This window comes from Hylobates moloch, unplaced genomic scaffold (genome assembly GCF_009828535.3).
Source record: "Hylobates moloch isolate HMO894 unplaced genomic scaffold, HMol_V3 SCAFFOLD_9, whole genome shotgun sequence".
NCBI classification, from domain to species: domain Eukaryota; kingdom Metazoa; phylum Chordata; class Mammalia; order Primates; family Hylobatidae; genus Hylobates; species Hylobates moloch.
The window spans coordinates 110584526-110606721 of NW_026652284.1; the positions used below are offsets into that span (position 1 = coordinate 110584526).

Consider the following 22196-nt stretch of genomic DNA (forward strand, 5'->3'; position numbering starts at 1 on the left):
CGAAGGAGGGAGAAAAGGGGAAAGGGAGAGGGACCACTAAGGCAGACTTCCTAAACGACAATCTGTTTCACAGATTAATAATGTTAAAACTTCAAAACTTAGAGAACAGCACAGGAAAACTGAATGGCTTGGAGAATTTTCCATTGGTCTAAGTAGTTCACAGAATTGAGTTCTGTTTTGTTTTTTAAAATGTCCTCATACACAACATGGAAAAGTGAGACACAAATTCCCAGAACAATCTTGAAACTAAAGGGCTTGCATGGAGACAATTTGTTTAAAAAAAAAAAAAAAAAAACAAACCCTCATTTTTACACTGTTTACTAGTACTGATAAAAGTTTATGTGTAAAAATAATACATTTTAAGAGTAAGAAGCTTCACAATGTTTAGCCATCTTTCAAATCACTTTGGGAAGTTGAGTGATTGGTAATCTCCAACCAGAAATACAGAAATGCTTTTTAAATGTTTAAAAAATATCACATGGGTTTTGTATCACTTAAGCATTGTGAGAAAACAAGAAAATTATGGAAATGCATTGGGAAACAGATAGCAGGGTTCAGCTTCTTGTGGTTTCTCTGGATAAGGCCAAAAGCCCTTAGAGGGGAACAGCTTGGATTCCACTGAGCATGTATCATGGAAAGCTATGCAACACCACTGTTTTACTCATTTAGTCATTTTTAAAGAATTAAATGTCATAGTGCTGCCCACAAACCCAGCTATACTATACTTGCTCATGACTGCAGAAACCCTATCAGGCCTCAATAGTCTGTGAGGAACCCGGAGGGATCTGAGTTTGTCCCTATATTTCTGAGACATGACCACGGAAACTACTATTTGTGGTCTCATCTGGGAAACACCGAAGTCATCCCACAGATTACAATGCTGGGAGTTTCCATTTGATGGATTCATTCATGAATATTCATGATTAGTGAATATTAATAGCTGGTCTCAGAGAGCTTCCCAGGTAGTAACACAACCAGCCAACATGTAGCAATTCATTCAACCCTTGTTGAGCCCCTACCATGTGTTAGGTGGAAGACAAATACAGAGTACCTGTAAAGAACAAAGCTGGGGTCAGCTGGGCTCTCTTTCCATTATTTGCTAGGTATGGTACCCTGAACAACTTATTCTGGCTCTCTAAGCTTCAGTTTCATCATCTACAAAATGAGAACAATGGTACTTACCTTATCGGCTTGTTTGGCTTAGCCTAGTACAGCATAAATACACAATGAATATCACTTCCTCCAAGTGGTACTCCCTTAGCACCTTCCTCACACTACCTCAGATCCTTCTTCCTATTTCACCCTTTGCACTTTGTAAGCTTTCTTTTATAGTGCTTCCTAGTTTCTAGTTATAAATACTTCCTAGTTTGATGATCTGATTAACATTTATCTCTCCCCTGCTGGATTGTAAAATTCATGAAGGCAGAGACTTTGATGTGCCAAACACCTAACACCCAGAACAGGAGAATATAATAGGTGCTCAATAAATATCTTTTCAAACAAACTAATAAATTACATTGACAAATGCATAAACTACAAAGATGAAAAACATAGTACTACTCTTATCAAAAAACTCATAGGCCAGTGCAACAGTTCTTAATTTTAGCTGCAAATTAGAATCAGCCGGGGAATAATATTTTTTTAATCTCAACAGCTAGGCTCTACTCTGGAACAATTCTAGGATAAGGGTCTGAGAGATTCCTGTTTCTGTTTTTAAGAGTTCTTCAGGTGATCCTAATCAACAAAGGTAAGAATCATTATCTACTCCAAGAGAGATGATTAGTAATTGCAATACAATGGGATACATGTTCTCCTACAGTATCAGTCTAACAGGACTTCCTGTGATGATGGAGAAGTTTCTATTTCTGCACTATCCAATATGGCACCCACTAGTCTTATATGGCTGTTAAGTTCTTGAAATGTGGCTAAAACTGAGGAACTGAATTTTAAATTTTATTTTAATTCATTTAAAATTTAAAACCATATGTCAACAGAGGCTACTCTAATAGTACAAACCTAGGAGGAGGGCACACAGAACCCCTAATCCAGATGGAGACATTCAATGTTGAATTAGCTGTGCCACCCCCATCCACAAAGAGGGTGCAGTCTACTGGAGAAGGCTGCACTCAAATTCTGCATACAGCCCTTGAACTCTCACCTCTTTACATCCATACAGGAACAGTCTCTCCCTCTGTCATATCCAGGGGCAGCTGTGATCAAGGAAATCCTTTAAAGAACAGGAAGAAGCATAACCCCCAGTAGAGGAGCCTTTGTATGAGCTGCTGAGTGATGTGGTCATTGTGGCCAAGGGATGAAATGCATCTTGAGCGAGAACACTTGGAAAAGAGTCACACGGAGGGAGCCCTCAGCACGGTAAATACAGCAGCGCCTCGTAACTGTAAAGCAAGGGTCTCCCTTTTGCAGCTCACAAGTGTAGAACCTCAGGCACAAACCATCATCACATTACAGAGAACTGATCGTTCTTCCTGAGACAAACAATGGTTCTCATTAAGCTCTTTATAAAATCAGGCTGGTCAAATGTTGTATGTGGAATCACTGAATTAAAATAGAGAAGGCACCCAAGCATTCATCTAGCTGTCCTTTTCCCCCATCTACCATTTGTTAAGCACCTACTATGTGGCAGGCAGTGTGTTAGGGGCCTTAGATGGTCTCTCCTTTTGTCCATACAATCCCCTGCACATTAGATATTATTTTTTAAATTTATGGTAAGGAAATGTAAGACTCTTGGAAGTTAAATAATATACTTGACTTGAACAAGTATAACAAAGCTAGGATTCAAACTCAGACCTAGACTACTTGAGTTTCTCTCTTTTTCAAAGAGGTGTGTAGTGTTCTATTATATGTATACTATGGTTTATTTAATAAATCCCTTTTATTTTCTGCTCTTCCAAATCACAATCAAGGCTTCAGTGAACCTCCTTGTATATAATACTTTATATTTTTATTGGTATATAAATATACATACCTACAGAAAAGTACATAAATCTTAAGTTCAGCATCTGATGAATTATCAAAAAGTGACTTTACCATGTAACCACCACTAACTTCAAGAAACAACAATATCAGCACCTTAGAAGCCCGCTTTGTGGCATCTCCTAGTTATTTATTTCATTCACCTCCCCAAAGAGCTAATATCAAATATAAGGGCCTACCACAGTGTGGGAGTTCACTGAAATAAAAGCGAAGGGCAGAAGTTATAAATTAGGTATATAACTTAGGGCAAGACCTAAAACAACATTTGGTCATAACTACATGACTATTAGTTATCTACCTTAATGAGAAGTGTTTTATTGGATATAAATAAATTAGGGAGCAAAATGAAGACACCAGGGTGCAAAATGTGTTAACAAATAATATTACAGAATGTCTCAAGGCCTAGGGGGGTTTAAAAAACAAGAGAATATTAGGTTTCCAGTTTCATTTGGCTAGTGATTCCCAGCTCTGATGAGACAGGAGGGCCATAAAGTATCTGAGGGTTTTGGCTTGTTCAGGTTCCATTCAGCTCAATAATTTCATGATGATAAAATTAAGAGGAACAAGCATTTACTGAACTCCCATAACCTGGCAGACCCTTTACAGATATGAGCTCATTAAATCCCTTCAACAACTTTTTTTAATACCACTATCCTCATGTTACAGAAGAAAAATGGAGGCTCAAGAAGGAGAAATAACCAGCTCAAGGTCACCTTGCTAATAAGAAGTGGATTAGCAAGGACGAAAGTCCACATCTGTCCAACTTCAAGGCCTGTGCTCTTTCTATTATAGTCTGCTGCCTTCCCTCCCAGGTTTTCTGTTAAGTTACAGACCACTGATTTCTTAGAGAAGTAACCTAATGGTAGGTGAGCTGGTACTGCAATAGTAACAAAAGATGTGAGTGAGAAACTCGGAAATCCATTTTATGTTTCCAAGCCTCTCTTCTACAGTGCTGGAGCCTACCATTTTTTGTGGTTACTCATTTTTTTTTTTTAATTTGGTTTGTTTCCTCTTATTCACTGATGACACACTTTTGCCTCCAAGGTGACAAAGTCACTAGACAGTTAAAACATTTAGTTACACAGGTTACCTGGCACACCTTCCAACAGAAGAAAAGATGATAGTTCACAGGTCTGTAGAGGTCTGAATTTAACTTTGCCCCCTCCTCTCTAACTTTTTCCACAACCATCGCCAATATTGATTTTCAAATGTGTACAGGTACACTGAAGAAGGGAAAAAATTCTCATGTGTTTAACTGAAGCCACTGAGTTCAGGTTGACCAAATTCACACGGAGATTTTATGTATCTCATGTTACTTGTGACAAATTTACTCCTAACTCTATTAAGCACTCAAGTGTATAGTAAAATCCACTGTGAATAATGCTTTTCTTCTTTCTGTTTTGGAAACACTAATAGGTTTGGGCTGATAGTCGAGGTAAGAGAAAAAAAGAGAAATTTCTTTTACCTACTTACTTTTCCATTTGTGTCAAGTTTCCTATAAACTTAACATCTTTTAAATAACTAAGAAAACTCTGTAGACATTATTTATAATTCATGTTACCTGATTTTTAGTAAGTGCTTACCTTGACCAGAATTATATATTGCTTTTACAGACTTCTTCACTTTCTGAAGGGCTGTTCTATCTTGGTCTAGAGCCTAAAAGAGAAAAAAGGGGGAAAAGATATTAGAAGATTTGGTAAATTAAAAAAAAAAAAAATAAGAAAAATTCATTTGTAACTGCATTTGTTTTCCTGAGTACCAATGCAACAGCAAACTGACATATTCATTAACAATGAATCATTTCAGACTGGAAGTCCCTGGGATCTGAGTAGTTATATTTTCAGGAGAAGTGCAGTCATTCCACAAAGCTCAGTGTGTGAAATGGATAGCATTTTAGTCAGTCAATTACCATGCTAAGCTATGCACAAGAAAGACAATACAAGACACTTAAGAAATCTTAAGGCTTGGATTCTTTCATGCATTTACAATCTGGTAAGGAGAAAAGGCAAGCATAGACATGAATAGCACAATACCCAGGCAACAGGACATATTTTATCACCTAAATGGTAGTTTTAGCCGGAAAAACATTTCAGGGGGTATAACGAGTAGGAATGACCTGAAGAGCTTTTCACAGTGGTTTTGCGATTTCTTTTAGTGTTAAAAAAAAATCAGTTATGACATATGGCAGTTGAATTTTGGCAATCTTTTAATTTAAAAAAACAGTTTGGAAAATGCCATCATGATGCTGGTAATGCTTTTAAATGATTTCTTGGATGATGAATCAACACATTAATCTACTTGTGGTACAAGCAGGGGGCTTCTAGGAGTCTATTGGTGTTGATTCTTAATCCAGGTGCAGGATATACAATTGTGTTTAGTTTGTTAAAATTCAGCAAATTGTGCATTTAGGATATGTACTCCCTTCTGTACGTGTATTACACTCCAAAAACAAGTTTAAAATGGGGCATAGTCAATATTACTTGGCACACTGGACTAACTTGTTAAAACAATTTTAGGCCCCTTTCTGCTACTTCAAGGGTCTGTGGTCAGCCTGGGAACTCCTAGATGATATGTCAAGATTTGGAGGGCATGAGCAATAACAGTAATAAACTGCATAAATAAAAATTTAAAACATTAAATGTACACTCACATCCATTACACCATCTAAACCTCAGAACTTCAGAACAGAAAACTGAAGCCCACAGAGGCTAAGTACTTCCCTGAAGAAGCCGAAAGGGATAAATGCAATGGTAGCAGGCACCTACAATTCCCCTTATGGAAAATGGTCTTTCCTACCATTTTCCTTCACCTCTTGTTCTCTAGACCCCAGTGTCTGGCAGGGTGAGCACCAGACTCATACTGGACTCAACGTCATTCCTAGGATTTCTGGGCTTGGAAACAAGGACCACAATGCTCAGTCACTTTCTGGTCACATCAGCTTAAGACTGCCAGTGGTTCTGTTTCTTGATGTGAGGAAAAATCTGGCCAGACAGAATGACATTAACAGAGACACAGTAACAGAGAAAAGAGGTAGAGACACTCCTCTGGCATCTGAGTTTTTGCTTCCAGCTGTTCCCAAGGCATATGTCACCGTTAACCTTCCTACAGTCTGAGTACACAAGACAACAAATTCCTTCTGTCCCAAGCCAGTTGAGCTTGGAATTCTGTCACTTGCAACCACAGGTCCTAAGTAACACTAGAACTAACATTTACTGAGCACTTACTAGATAGACATCAGGTATAAAACTTATTATATTTATAAGACATATCAATTATATAAGGTATATATATGCTTTCAAATATTTTATCTCTTTGCATTGCATCTTTACAGAAACCCTGTTAAGGATCATCTTCATTTTTCAGATAAGGAAATGCAGTAGACTTTCAATAAATATTTATAGAAAGGGAAGGTGAGAAAGATTAAGTAACTTTCCCAAGGTCACAGAGCCAGAAAATGCTAATGTCACATTCCACACTTATATCTACCAAATCCCAAAGTGTATGCTTTCTTTACTGGGATGCTGAGACAAAAAACAGGGTTTCCGGACTGCAAGTCTAACACTATTTCCACCATACCCATCACCTACATTCTAACTCCATATCTTGTCACATCCACTGCCTACCTGTACTTCTGTTCAGTATCTTCCTTTAAATATACTTGTATCCTTTTTTAAAAATTTAAATAACTGTACTGTAAAGAGTTACAATAAATGAAAAACCAGGATCACTTACCATTGATAGAAGACACTTTGAAAATTACAATGTACCTCTACCTATACAAAATGCTCCTCCGCTTAGGATCTCAAGTCATCTCACATACCTGTCATGCTGCATGTCATGCTTAAGGGAATGTTTTATGACACATTTTAGGGAAGAGATAAATTTTGCATTACTGAAAAGATTTAACATTTGCACTGTAGAGGAAAGAGGGAAGATAACTAGTATTTAACAAACACTTGGTATAAACCAGAAAGCATGCTAAGACGTTTACAGAGATTATCTCAATTCTCACAAAAGTCCTATGAAATAAATATTATTATTATATCCATTTTATGGATGAGGAAACAGAGGCTTGGCTTAGAAAGGTTAACCTGTCCAGGGTGGCTGAGCTGGAATTTGAACCCAGGTCTTTGACAACACAGAGCCTTATATTCTAACCACTACCAAATTCTGCATTCTAATGATATCCATGATAAGCTGAAACTAAAAACAATCTCATCATATGGGGGAGGTGGAGACTACACACCAGTTTTGAGATAAACCTGAGTTTTAAAAATATATAAGACATTTAGATTACTAAGATCAGGAGGGAAAGAAAATGATGCAAATAAGCATTTACTTAAAAGACTGAATCCAATGGGTTTATTCTTAGATGAACTGTTTTTGTGATGTCATTTTTTTAAAATGCTAAAAATAGTCATTAATTTTTTTCTATAATTACGATTGCCCTTTTTCCCTGATGAAAAACCTTGGGCCTTAGAGAAATTAGTTAGCTTGCCAAGTGTCACATACTAAGTAAGAGAAGAGCCAGCCTATGCTTTTTCAACCATGCCATCTAATCTGTTGTGGAAGGCAAGTCCAAGAGTCCCCTGAATCTTAACATTTCTTAATTATTTTCAAGAAAGAAACAAAGATCTGCTTCTGGAGGAAAATAACCTATCGGTTATCTTTGGGAGAATAATGACTAAAAAAGGATGGCTGTAGTCTAACAGAAATTACTAAGTAGACTTTACAGTTAACTCCAAATGAGCAAATGAATGTGAAAGATTTCAGCTGTAACATTTTTTGAGACCATCTACCTACTTCCTTTTGTGGGGGGGAGCGGGTACAGTCTCAGAATTTCTGTTGAATGTTTACCAACTTGCCTATAAACTGGTAGGGTGTAAAGTTCATCTACTCACTTTTTAAGTTCATTGAAAGCATCCCCATTTGACAGCTACAGTCAGTTAAGTCTAGGTGACACTTCTTTTTTTTTTTTAAGCTTGAGTGTTTGGCCACTGGCAAAAATAAGCTAAATAAAATGCACTTTTAAGAGCCTCATGTTTTAGAGAGCCAGGGGATACTGTCCTTCAATCAAACAAGGCTCCCTCTAGAAATAACACAAGTCTAAGTGTGCTACAAAGTTTTATTCCCATAAATACCAAACAACAACTGCAGTGACATCCTCTGAAATATCATATATGTAAAATTAAATAAGGACTAAGAGAAAAATGGTAGATAATATAGGCTATGATTATCTTTCCAAAATCATTAAAAGTATGAAAAAACGTGTGCGGGCATTTCTAAGTATGTATCCGCAGTTGAACAACTCAAAAGGGTGGGGTGAGGGGGAAAGAATGAATTAACAAATAAATGAATACAGGAGAATGTAAAGTTGTGCCATACAGCATCATTACATTCTCTTTAACATTACATAACTAAGGATCAGGAATGGCAGTCTAGGAGAGCACTTCCAACCTTGATACGAAGACTTTTTACTTTTATTTCACACATAGTCCTAACAAGTTTTGTCATTTGAATCTAGGTACAGAGAAGATGCAGGCTGCTGCAAATCAGAGAGAGGCCACTAGGAAGCCATACTGATGGAGGCACTACATGAGAGCTGACAGCCAAAAGGATGTAGAAAAATTATACAAACCAGACCATAAGGACAGAAAAGTCCTTGAGACTTTGAGGACAAGGAGGGTAGCATAGCCCTCCAGGCCGAGTGGTATCCCTCAGTCACAGCAGAGTGTAAGAGCAGATGTTCTCAGAGACGTGTATGAATCTGACCATGCCTGCTCAGGGCATTTGAACTAGTTGATTGCTCTGCCTAGAACTCTTCCTCCAAGCTCTCTGGATGACTGGCTCTTTCTTCTTATACAGGCCTCGGATTAAAAGTCCTTTCCCCACAAAAGCCTTCTAAGGATACCTTACAGCAGTGTATACCCTCGGCCCACCCAAGGGTTACTCTCAAATGCACATCATGCCAGTTTTTCCATAGTGTTACCACATCCTGAAATGATCCTGTTCATGATTTGTTTGCTTTTATGGTATTTTTCTCTCTACTAGAAGAATGGAAGTTCTATGAAAGCAGGGGCTTTGTATAACCTGTTCATGGCTGAGTTCCTATTCCCAGTATCTAGCACAGAGTAGATGCTCAAAAATGCTTATGAAATGAAGCGACAAATGACTGAATACATAAACTCATCAGTATAATCATCTCCACAAAACAGAAAAGACTTGCTTTGAAAATGGTTGATAAAATAGTTCTAGATTCAGAAAACATGGTCCTCTGTAATTCTTCCCCTAATGGTTTTGAATAAAGTTTAAAGGTATACATACCTAATATGTATAGCCATATATGTAGAAGAGATATGACTATACAGTGATGAGAATAATGTCTTAACAGGACATTGCCTTCAAATAGTTATTCTGTGAACTTTCTTTAAAAATATTTTATTGAAATATATTTATGTTAACTGAGCAATAGCAATACTGTTGCCACTATTCATTAAGATTTTCTATTTTAGAATTACTTTCTAAATCTATGGCACTTTCTATATACTCAAGCGGGAAAATTGCTCCTATTTTGGGTAGATTTGATTTTAGATAATAACCACAACTCTTTGGAGCTAAATTTTATTAATGTTTACAGAGGCAGGAAATAGTACATAACAATAAAATATTAGCAAAGAATTTCCTAGAGATATGCCCAGGTAGCAGGGAATTATACCTACCATCTAGGAGTGCTCTGAGCATGCAATACGTTAATGTGCCTAGAAATGGCTAGCACAAAGCCTTGAATGGAGCAGGTGCTCAAAAATGACTAGCTATCATTACTCTCACCTCAGAAGGCGGTTGCCAGTGAAACACTTGGAGCAGTGACAGCTAAACACCTCTGAAACAAATACTCCTATACCAAAGTGATTTCCTTAAAAAAAAAAAATTTTTTTTTTTTTTACTCACTTGGAAAGAAAAGGGCTTCCATTGTATTGCTTTATAGTATATTCAGAGAGGTCATTTAAAAGATGCTTTTTAATGGATGTATTTGTCCCATAATCGTCACAAGGCAAATGTTCTTGTATGTGTTATTCCTTTATTAGGGGAAGCAAGGGAATGCTACTTTGGCCTAATTTTAGTTTAGACTCTGATTACTTCAGCCTTGAGCTTGTTGGGCAATCATGCTACCTTGATGGGAGGAGTGAGGATTACAGAGCAATGTGTTTAGGGATGTCTAATTAACACTTGCATAAGAGGATGAAAAAGTGACATAAGTTCTCATGCAGCCTCACAGCCAAATCAGTAAATTATTTACCCATTGTAAGTCTCCACATGCTAGAACATATACATGAATAATCATAATGTGAAGGCATAAGCTCTTTCTATGCATTCATTCACATTGTCCAATGTGATCACGAGTAGAGTTGTGGATAAAGGTGCCAGAAGAAAGAATGACAATGAAGAATTGTCACTGTCTCCTCCTCAAAAAGGGGAGAGATACAAGCAAACCATGCAAATGTGTGCGGTTGACCTTCCACACTTGCGGGTTCCACAGGCCAACTGTGGGACTTATATGTGCACAGATTTTGGTATCTGTGGGGGTCCTGGAACCAATTTCTCTGAGATTTTTTCTGATGATCATCAAACTTGGGTTTTTACATCATTTAGGCACTTATTCATCCACTCAGTGTGCTAGACGCTTCAACAGGCACCAGCCTAAGTGTGAAAACAAAATTGTGCATCTGCCTCTCCTTAACCAGCTGAAGGCCTCCTCACTTCTTCTTGCCACAGCAAAGCAGCAGCAGCAAAACCCTTTGCTAGAAGAAATGGGAAGCCTGGTAAGGCTTCTGATAAGATTGATAAAGTAAGTTGTTCATAAAACATTTATTATTGCTAGCCTGGGGTTTGCTTTATCCATACTTCTCACATCATTCCACTCTACCTTATTTTTTTGGTGTTTAAGTACCTGCGTCTCTCCCTGTACTCCATCAACTAAAAACTCTGTAAGAATAATACCAGGATAACGTTCATGTTTATTTCTTCACGTAGAAGATGCTTTGTAAGGATTCACTGACATGAATGAAAGGAATGAACACACACACACACACTCTCTCTCTCTCTCTGAAGGAAAGATGAAAGAATTCACTCTTCTTCCAATAAAACGAAGTCCTCGCTACTGCCTGCAAGGCCCTACGTGAACCAGCCTCCTGCCCTCTCCCCTCTGTTCTCACACCCTCCACTACTCATTATGTTCCAGCCACACCTACAGTCTTTCTAACCCCAATGCACTAGTCCTGCCTTAAAGCTTTTAGAATTGCTGACCTCTCTCCTGAAATCTTTTTCTTAAAACTCTCTTCATCTAAATCTAAACGGGCCTGGCTCATACCTTCTCTCTTTTTCTCTGCCACTCAGCTCAAATGTCATCTCACAAGGACATTCTGATGGCCCAACTCCCAGTCACTGTCCATTCATTACCCTCTCTCACTTCCTAGGAAGAACTAACACTCTCTGAAATGATCTTATTGTTATGCTCCTGTGTTTACGATCTGTCCCAACAGAATGTAATCTCTCAAAGAAGGTGGTACTATCCTGTTCATGTCAACGTCATCAGCACTGAAAACAACAGATGTCCAGTAAATATCTATTAATTTTTTTACTTTCCCTTCTTTTCACAGGTGTTGATCTATTAAATTCATTTTAAAGACCTGTGTTAGTCACTGATCTGGCTGGAGGGCCGAATCAAGGGTGTATAGATCACCCTGTTGTAACCTTCAGATCCAGACTAAAAGGCCCCAACAGGTAGCATGGTATCAGACCTATTAGAGCACTCAGTGGAAGCTGACTGAATGAACAAGCAAACACATGGAAGGTGAAAGAATGAATCTCTCTCTTATGTCTGTGTCTGACATTTGAGGACTTATGTCTGTGTCTGACATTTGAGGACCTGTTGTTGGTTTCAGTTAAACTGGCCTGAGTACTACGTGAATATGAACTCCTTATTGCCTTGCCCTCTCCTATACTAGAGAACAGATGGTCCCAGAATCTCCTGACTACTTGAAATTAAAACAAGAATGCCCATTCCTGGAGACTGTGGAAGAATCCAAAATGACCATGTGGGTACAATAAACCCTGCCAAAGCAGCTCTATCTCCTCATCTGAAAGGGTAAGTGGAGTGGCCACAAATGAAATTAAAACCCAACTAGTCTGAAAATACGTCTCATCATTTCCCCTCACTAGAATTATCTTTCTATGCACTCATCCACCCAGCAAACATTTACTAAGCAATGGCTAGGGGTTAGGCTATAAAGATACAGAAGTGAGTGAAACATAGCCTGTCTGTATGGCACACCTTTGGAAGTGCAAAGTAAGTTTCATGGGGTTCCAGGGATAACAAAAAGAAGGTTGGAAAGTAAGAAGAGAAGAAGGGAGCTAACTAAGAGTGTCCCCTGTGGGCCAGGTGCTATCTTAGGTCATCTCCATCTTCAACCCCTGCAATCCTGGAGGAGAAGATACCCATGGCATTCTACCTGACACTCCTCTTGGAACAAGCCAGGAAGGAATGGGAGTAACGGGGTGCAGACAGGAAAGACAAGTGGAGGCAGAGAGAAGCAGAACAGAAACAGGAACTCAAAGTACAGCCCCAATTACAGCAGTTTGAGGAGTTGAGGTGTGGAGTGCTAAGAATCATCCTGTGTAACAACTATTCAACACCCACAGTTAGTGGGGTTCAACCAGGAAGCAGCAGCGCAGAATACTTGCCAACAGAGGAAGAGGGACCTGGCAGCAGCAGCTTATATAAAAGGAAGAGGTAAAGATGTTATCATGTTAGTTTCAAGATTAATATGAGTTGAATGAGGCTGCCATGAAGGGGAAATGACCAACCTAAAATAAAATTTGATTTGCATAACACAGCCCCAAAATTGAAAGCTGGTATGTTATCTGCAAATAAAGGTTTTAAGATGTTTATCTGTGCTGTTTTAGGCTATAAACAGTGTCCTTAAGATTCTCCTGTTTATAAAGATTTCTATCAGAAACATTTAACGTCCTCTATGGTGCCTACAGCTTAATGGTTGCATGGTTCTCAGCTGGAATTTGACCCAAGAACAGGAAAGATCTGTAAATCCTAAACTCTGAAGGGTTTGGGCCCCACTTGACAAGTTACTTCGCAGTTCAGATCCTTGGCAAAAATTTAACATACCACCTTCGGCCAGTATCTCCTAAACAATTCTAAGGATTTAGTCCATGCAAGAAAACACCACCAAGCTATCAACTTCCCGAGCCAAAGAAAAGGTACTGCATAAAACTGGCTCGCAAAAGTCTGCTCTCCTACGTAGGCATAAATTATCTGTTAGGTGTGTATACGTTTTGAGGGCAGGACCTATGTTAGGCCCAGAGTAGGGCTCAATAAATATCTGTCAAATAAATCTGACTCTATATTAAAAGCATCAAGAATTAAAGCTGTACAGAAGAAAACTGGAACTCAATAATGCCGCTTATTTCTCATGTACTATTTGTTTTAAAGCCTTAGTGTTTATTCCAATCACTTAAAGGAAGCACCATCTTAACTAAGGTAAATATTGCAACACATATTTTTTGTTTGGGTAGCACATGTAAAAATATTCACTTTCTAATCGTCCCAGGACTCTTGGAGGTTACGGTGGTTCCCAAGCCTCATTTTGCCTTTCAATAGTCAGTCACATCACATATCAATGATGAAATCATTTTATAATCATTTATGAGGGCTTAGGACCTGGATGAAGCACACTCTTCTCAATTAATCACTGCGAGTTGTAAAGGAAGTCTTACAAAGTCCTACATGTAACACAGGCAAAAGGAAGCCACTTGCAGTGAAGGGCCTGCCTACCTCCCTCCCGCCTCGCCCCTCCATGGGAAAAGCCGACTCCGAGAGAGAGTAGATGAGTAAGGGGAAAGTATGGGCCTCCTATCATATCAACAACCTTTTCATTAAACCACTCTGCCTTTTCTACCAATGGCAGAATCCAGCAATGTGTACAGAGAAAGGAAAACAGATCCCCTTCAAAACCCTTGATATGGTTTGGCTCTGTGCCCCCACTCAAATCTCATGTCAAACTGTAATCCCCACATGTCAGGGAAGGGGCCTGGTGGGAGGTGACTGGATCATGGGGGTGGTTTCCCCCATTTTGTTCTCATAATAGTGAGTAAGTTCTCACAAGATCTGATGGTTAAAAAGTACGGCGCTTCCACTCTCTCTCTCTCCTGCAGCCTTGTGAAGAAGGTGCTTGCTTCCTCTTTGCCTTCTGCCATGACAGTAAGTTTCCTGAGGCTTCCCCAGCCATGCGGAACTGTGAGTCAATTAAACTTCTTTTCTTTATAAATTACCCAATATCAGGTAGTTCTTTATACCAGTGTGAAAACAAACTAATACAACCCTTAAAATCAAATCTGTCATCCTAAACAAGTACAGCCATTCCATACATTCTGTAAAGGGAACTCAAACCACCTCTGAGGGCTAAGCTAAGTTTTGCTTTTCTCTGGGATGCTCATTCTCTGCAACTAATCAGTAGAATCCTTGATGGTCCCACACCATCTGGCACTAAGTTACGGGTATCCACAGTTCCAAGTGACCATTAATGTTCTAGAAATCAACTACCATTTGTTAAGAGGTCCAACCTTTGCCTCTTTGAAGAAACACAGCCTATCATGCGGCAAGCTACCATCTTGAGAGGTGTAAAGCCATGGTTACAAATACAAGCTTTGAGACCATAGAGACCTGTGTCACTTCCTGCTTGGCTACCACACAGTGACTGTGTGACCCTGGTCAAGTTAGTCACTCTCTCTGATACTAAAGGTACTGTTAACGCCTTTCTCATATAATACCTGGCACAGACATGTGTTTGCTTCTTTTCCTCCTTTTCCCAATGGTCCTCAAGAGTCTGTTTTGGTTCATTCTTGTCTCTTTTCTCCCCAATATTGATGATGATAAAATGACAATGTGACATTGCCATTAATCTTATATCATCTTACATAATCATCACAGTAACTTATAAGAAGGTTTCTATTACCTGTGTTTTACAGATAAGAAAATTGAACATGAGAATGGCCCTAAGATATGCAGCTAATAAGAGAGCCAAGATTTCAAAGCAGGTCTTCCTGACCCCAAGGTCTATATTCATAACGATGTTGCTCTCCAACCCTTCGACCTGACACAATGGGACAATGGGGTTCAAAAGATGGAGGACCCTTAAAAAAAAAAAACAAGGATTCAGTAATCAGGCCACTAACAATCAGTTTCAAAGACCTTTTTCTTCCCATTCCAGGAGGCTCTATGTAAAACAGCTAAGGAGTAGTTGAGATAAAAAGCAAAGTGGGAAGGAGTCAACTTGCAGGTCACTGGGGTTATGCCACCCAAGCAGGTCAGACTTTAGCTGCACATCAGCCATTTCACATAGGTCTATCTGCTAAATACTTTGCTCAGCATAGTGAGTGTCAGTTAAAACCACAGAGAGGCTTTCCACTTAGCTTCAGGCACACCCTGGGAACTACAGCCTTTGTGGACTTCACAAATTGAGAACTAGAGTCTTGACAATGAGCATCATTTTCACTAAAACTGATTGCTGGCATGTGTACCTGCACACAGAAAATAGGCTTAATATAAATAAACAACCATAACACCATGTGGAGATGCACAGGCTTGTGAAAGCTTCCAGTTGCCCTTTAAAATACTGGTGACTTACTGAAAAACACCACTGAGAGTGACTGATTGGTAGAAAAATACTTGAATTAGTGGGCCTATCTGTGGGATCAGGAAAGAAAACAGGAGCTTACTTATCAAAGAGGAATAGTTTATCTACCTGGTATTTCTAATCCTAACTCTGGCCCATTGAGAGGTCACTCAAGCATTTAGTCTGACCTGAGGAATGTGGCAGGGGGTGGGGGGGGCGGGTGCGGAATGAGCAGGCAGATACGGCTCCTCCATCTCCAAAGACCTATACCTCCAGGCATCAAGTCTGTTCTAGGTGTGGGGATACCTGGTGAAGACAAGAACGTTCTCTTCTCCAAGGTGGAGTAGACATAGAACAACCATGCGCATGCCAACATTCTGAGAAAAGAGGCTCTTGGTGTTAAGAAGCATCAGGGAGATCAGATGCCTGAAACAAGTGGCCACAGGAGGGATGAAGAGATACACTGGGACCCATCACACAGGGAGGAAAGGACCATGGTAAGGAGACTGGATTGTATTCTGGAGGCCGTAGTTTGGCCAAGATGGAGCCTCTAGGGTTTTAGAACAAAGACGTAATTAGCTCTGACCTTGAGAAAAATGACTCTGGCTGTTGTGGTGGAAATGGAAGGTAAAGGGGCAAGACTGGAAAGGGAGGAGACAAGCTGGGTATCACACCACAAAACTTCTCTGAAGTATTTCTGTTGTGGTTCAATCCACTTCCTCCTCTGGGACCACACCCCGAACTCAAGGCTTCCTCCAAATCTTCTCTTCCTCCTCCATGTCTATTTAGTACCACAGTGATGGCACAAAGATGTTCACCTGGACACCAAAGTCACATTCCTCTTATTTAACCCTCTTCCCAAGAGGCCATAAAATTCTGCCAATTCCATCTCAGCAGCATTTCTTTTTTTGTTGTTTTGCATTTTTTAGAAACAGGGGTCTCACTATGTTACTAGGCTAAATTCGAACCCCTGGGCTCAAGGGATCCTCCTGCCTCAGCTTCCAGAGCAGCTGGGAGGACAAGTGTGTGCCTCTATGCCAGGTTATTCTGCAGCATTTCTGAAACCCATTCCAAGGGCTCCTGTCTTACTTTAGGACTTAATCATGCCCCAGCCAGGTACTTCCACAGCCTCTAGCAGTTGACATCCTCCACCCATCCATCTTCTGCACCATTGCTGAGTGTTTCTAAATATGTCTAGTCATGCCACTCTCTGACTTTAAAACAGAACCAAGTGGAACCCCCTAACCATGGCTCATAAAGCCCTTCTCTGCCTCACCTCAATCTACTTTCACAGACTCCCTTTTGCAGCCAGCCCACCCTTGTCACTGTGACTGTCCACTTTATATTCCTGGCTCCTTTCTGGCCTTTATGACTCTGGAGATGCTAATTCTAGTAGCTAAAATTTTCTCTTTTCTGAACAATACTTCTGCCTTTCACCATTTTCTCCATCATCTTCTTAACAATTTTACAAACTCCTGTTCAACCTTGAAGATTGGGGTTTATCACCCAATAAGAAAGTTTCACTGCCCCCTTCCCCAATTAAGAAATAATCTCTGTTCATTCACTAGTGCTATGAGAGCACCTGCCAGGTTATAATGACATTTTCCTCACATTTTTATCTTGACAAAGAACAGTTATTAATCTTTTAAGATACCAGACACACATATGTATGAGTTTATTTATATATTATTTCCTCCCAGTTGTAGAGCCATCTTGCTGGCCCTGCACCCCAGGGTGTAGGAGAAGATCTAGATGTGCCCAGTGTACAGAAACTGGAACCTACCATCTAAATTTGACTGCCCCTCAGATGTCTCTGGTTCTCAGCTTCCTGACCTGCAAATGTGCAAGACTACACCAATCTGCAGTCTCTTCTGGCTCTGATTTCTGAAAATCAAATATTTTCAAATCCTAGGAACATTATTCTTCTAACTCTCTTAGCATGCTAGATTTCCTTTTAAATGAAAGAAATTTTAGTTAAAAACAAAGTAACACAAATCACATCAACATGGAAATATATTTGGGAAAGTATCTGATAGCCAAGATTTCCATGCAATTAAAAAGATAGGCCATAGTGTCAGGCTCAGATTCTAATTCCGGCCATTTCTGTGTCCCTATTTTGCATCCTCTGACCTCCAACAAATATTCTGAAAAGTCTACCTTGAATTTAGTATTCAAAGACTTCATCAATCTAAGAAGACATGCATTAATAATGCCTTTTTGGAGATGAAGAAATTGAGTCAGAAAGTAGGGATCCAGGGCCAAAAAACTAGTAAATGGAAAAATCAGGATTTTAACCCTGGAAAGTTTAACTCTAAAGTCTGTGCTTTCTGCCATGTCTGACTGCTTCTCCAACTAAAAAAAATGTTTTATTCTACTTTTTATCACGTCCAAGTATAGCACATGCTAAGCTTACTATAGTTGCTTCACGTTCCTAGCTTCTGAGAACAGAAGTTTGAAGGGAATGTAAGCGGTAAGCCATTGGTGACTTCTCCACTTCAGTTATGAGTTTAGACTCAATTGTTTATTCATCAAAACAAACCTCAGAGCTGCCAACCACAGATCTGGTCATTGTGGGTTTTGTTTTGTTTTATTTTTTTAATAAGGAAAGACCTAATTTGAGAGAGGAGACCAAGAAGCCCGGGCAATACATTTGCATAAAGATGATTACTAAAACTGAAGAATTTCTTCTCATAAAAAAAATTGATGGAGTTAAAAAAAACATCCAAATGAATTAAACCAGCAGTTCCTACCCTGTGATTTGTAGAAAACTGTTTCTGAAAGATGCTGGAAAGTATTCTGGAGAAAACAATAGTAAATTTGGAAAATACTACATTCTAACGATATCTTTTTCTTGGAGATACTGAATGCACGTCAGGCTATCAAAGACTGGAATGTTTTAAAGAAACATGTTTACCTCTATGCTCTAACAATTCCCAACCAAGATAAAGTAAATAATTAAATAACTAATGACAATCAGAATACCTAGTTTTGTTTTTATTTTTGCATACCTGCAGAACAATGTTTTTTGGAACACCAATATAGAACACTAAATTTTAAAAAATGGGCCAGCTGTGATGGTTCACGCCTGTAATCCCAGCTCTCTGGGGGGCTGAGGCGGGTGGATCACTTGAGGTCAGAAGTTCAAGACCAGCCGGCCAACATAGTGAAACTGCATCTCTACTAAAAATATAAAAATTAGCCCGATATGTGGTGGTGGGCACCTGTAATCCCAGCTAGTCCGGAGGCTGAGGCAGGAGAAATGCTTGAACCCAGGAGGAGGAGGTTGCAGTGAGATGAGGTAAAGCCACTGCTCTCCAGCCTGGGCTAGAGAGTGAGACTCTGTCTTAAAACAAACAAACAAATAAATAAATAAATAAATAATTTTAAAAAACTGAACAATGGCCTCAAAAAAATTTACTATGTACATCAGCTAAAGAGGTCTGACAATTTTCTAATGTCAACAACAGATACTATCAAGAAAAAGATAAGTAATCAATTTTTATAGAACAAACAAAACCAAGACAAAAGAACTAAGAGGGAAAAATACAACAAAAATCATACATTAGACATATCAAAGTTGACATCTCTAATACATACTTAGGATGTTGAATTCTTATGTTGCTGCTATAAAGACCCAGAAGAACAGAGGGACAAAAAACATTAACACAAGAAACCGAAAATAGCAAACATATGCAAGTAATTTCAATCGCACTGATAAGTTTAAAATTCCACATGGAACAATAATAAAATGCATTTTTTATCCTTCTAAAGCTGTAAGAAATAGAAAAAAGAAATTTGGTGAATGGAGAGGCTTTGGAGAAATGGCCACAAACCATACAGAAGACAAATTATATTTCAAGTCACAAAACCACCCTTACATTTGACATAGTAAATCCAGTCCTGATAATTCCTTTCAAAACAACTGCTGCCATTTCCTCAATAATAAACAAAGGATGTGATTTATCAAATGCTCTAAATCATCATTAGCAGTGTTTTATAGGAAGTTAGAAGTAACCTAAATCCAACAACAGTAAAATGGTAAACTAAAATAAAATAGAAATAGGAAGGACTCTATGGTTACTAAAAATTATGTATGGAACAAATTAGAATGGACAAAGGTCTATCATTTATTGTCTAATACATATGTGCAGATATTATAAAATATAATTTAGAACATAAAGTTACATGTATTATAATAATGTAAATTATCTAGAACTGTAAAGTGCAGAGAGGTACCTACAGCTGTTTAACAGCTGTGCTATGTTGTAATTAGGAAAATTTTTTCTTTTAAAATAATTTCCTTATACAATATTAAAAGATTGATTCAGTACTTAAAATGTTTTTAATCCTCTTAACAGTGTCTTATAATACATGCAATGCCTGCTTTTTCCTGAGCAATTTCAAAGGACCCAACAGTATGTTAACTTTCATAGAAAACAAGGGAGAAATGGTACATACTCTCAGTAATCTCCATGTTGCCTTGCAAACTGTACATTTAAAAAATTAGTAGAATACTGTGTTTCAAGAGCTCCTGTCTGGGGCCCAAAAGAAAACTGTAATCACAGCAATTACCTTGTGAACCTCTAATTGCTGTTGTAGTTTTAAAGTTCGGAGTTAGCACACCCACCCACAAGCACCATGGCTTTTTCATCTTGATGCAATTTCAGTCCCATTCTTGGGAAAATAATAATTATAGGTACAACAAGGTATTTAAAGACCAAAAAAGTACTCATGAAAACACCACTTCCATGTTACAACACAGTGAGAGTTCCTTAAAAGAATTAAAACCTAGACTGGAAAGAAGCTTCCTAAGTCACATCTTTTCAGGACAGTAAGAACTTACAAGATCCTACTTCAAAAGACAACAGATTGGAACAGATTGGAAACCACTGAGGCTTTTAGCTTTCCACCAGTTCTAAGATCCTATAATGTCCTAATAAACCTATTTGTCTGGGTGTTGACCTAAATGATTCAAAATATGCTAAGGATGGCTCACAGTCATTCAGGCTTAGTTACACAATTTTTGTTTGAGATGGAGACTCACATAGCTACCGACTAGATGCTGGAATTTAAATAACATGGTTTGGAGCACAAAATCTAGAGCCAAACTGCCTGTGGTCAAATCCTAGCTTCACTACTTACACGACCTGGGCCAGAAACTTAACCCGGCTGTGCCTCAGTTTCCTCCCTCTGTAAAACAGGGAAATTTATAGTAATTAATCTCACAGAGTTATAAGGATTAAGTGAAGAAATCTATATAAAGTGCCTTAGAATGGTACTTGGAAGAGAGCAAACCCTCAATAAATGTTAGCTAGAATTTGCAGATGCATATACTTTGATTTTTTTCCCCAAAGTTCCCAACAGATACATAGTTAGCAAGAACAAATTTTATGTGAATGGTGGTGCTACTATAGAAGGAAAAGAAAAGGGAGATGTAGATACAAAGCCTTCCATTGAACAAGCTCTTTAACTAGACAGAACACAAGTCGGTCTGTGGTGTGGGAAGAAAAATACTGTAACTTCCATTTGCCGTTTTTATTTTGTATAATTATATGGCATTAGAACTGAAAATATGATGTATGTATATGTACATAGATGAAGATGAAATGCACGCTCAAAAAGTTTTACATATGAGATGTACAAAAGTTTGGGCACCACTGCTATTAAGGAAATTAAGATTTTACTTTTTCTTAAATATTTCTGGTAAAAAATTATTACAATGATCAGCCTGGCCAACATGGTGAAACCCCGTCTCTACTAAAAATATAAAAATTAGCCGGGCGTGGCGGTGGGCACATGTAATCCCAGCTACTCAGGAGGCTGAGCCATGAGAATCGCTTGAACCTGGGAGGCGGAGGTTTCAGTGAGCTGAGGTCACACCATTGCACTCCAGTTTGGGCAACAAGAGTGAAACTCCATCTCCAAAAAAAAACCTATGACAATAAAACGACCTGGTCCTATAAATACAGAATAATTCAACATGTATTTACTGACTGCCATCCATGCTTATAAGCATTATAGGAAAGGTGGGGTAAGACGTGACAAAAATGCAGCGCAGGAGCTATCTACTGTCTGTACCAAGAGACGGCAACAACACTGCCCAATGTTTAAAGGCCACTGCCAAGGATTCCAGTAGGTTTTTCTTTTTAAATATCTTTTAGATGTTTTTATTTAATAAATAAATTCAGTAAATAGCATTGTAAAAAGTGAACTGTTAAAATTCATGGCACTTAAAACAAGAATGTGACTACTATAAAACAAGAAGGGCAACTCAGATGGTGAGAAGTAATCATACAGTGGTCTGTTATGGCACTAATTCAAAGTAAGACTTGCATAAATGATAGCTGCGGCATGAACCACAGTAAAACTTCACACATTCATTAAAAAAGCAAATTTATAGTTAAAACTTCAAAGAAAAAGTACTGATAAAAAAGTTTTACCCCAAAATTGCAAACAAATACATTAAGAGATTAGAAGATAAAAAGCACCAGACATTAAACAAAATAAAAATAATAA

The 22196-nt window shown here is 38.6% G+C and overlaps 1 protein-coding gene across 3 annotated transcripts in view; it reads right to left on the bottom strand.

Annotated features, from left to right (window-relative positions):
• ASAP1 (ArfGAP with SH3 domain, ankyrin repeat and PH domain 1) overlaps positions 1-22196 on the bottom strand; it is a 387469-nt gene that overhangs the window by 178803 nt on the left and 186470 nt on the right. For all 3 annotated transcript variants that reach the window (XM_058444654.1, XM_058444652.1, XM_058444653.1), the window contains one exon: positions 4578-4650. In XM_058444654.1, the coding sequence (XP_058300637.1) occupies positions 4578-4650 (73 nt within the window). The remainder of the gene's footprint in view (positions 1-4577; positions 4651-22196) is intronic.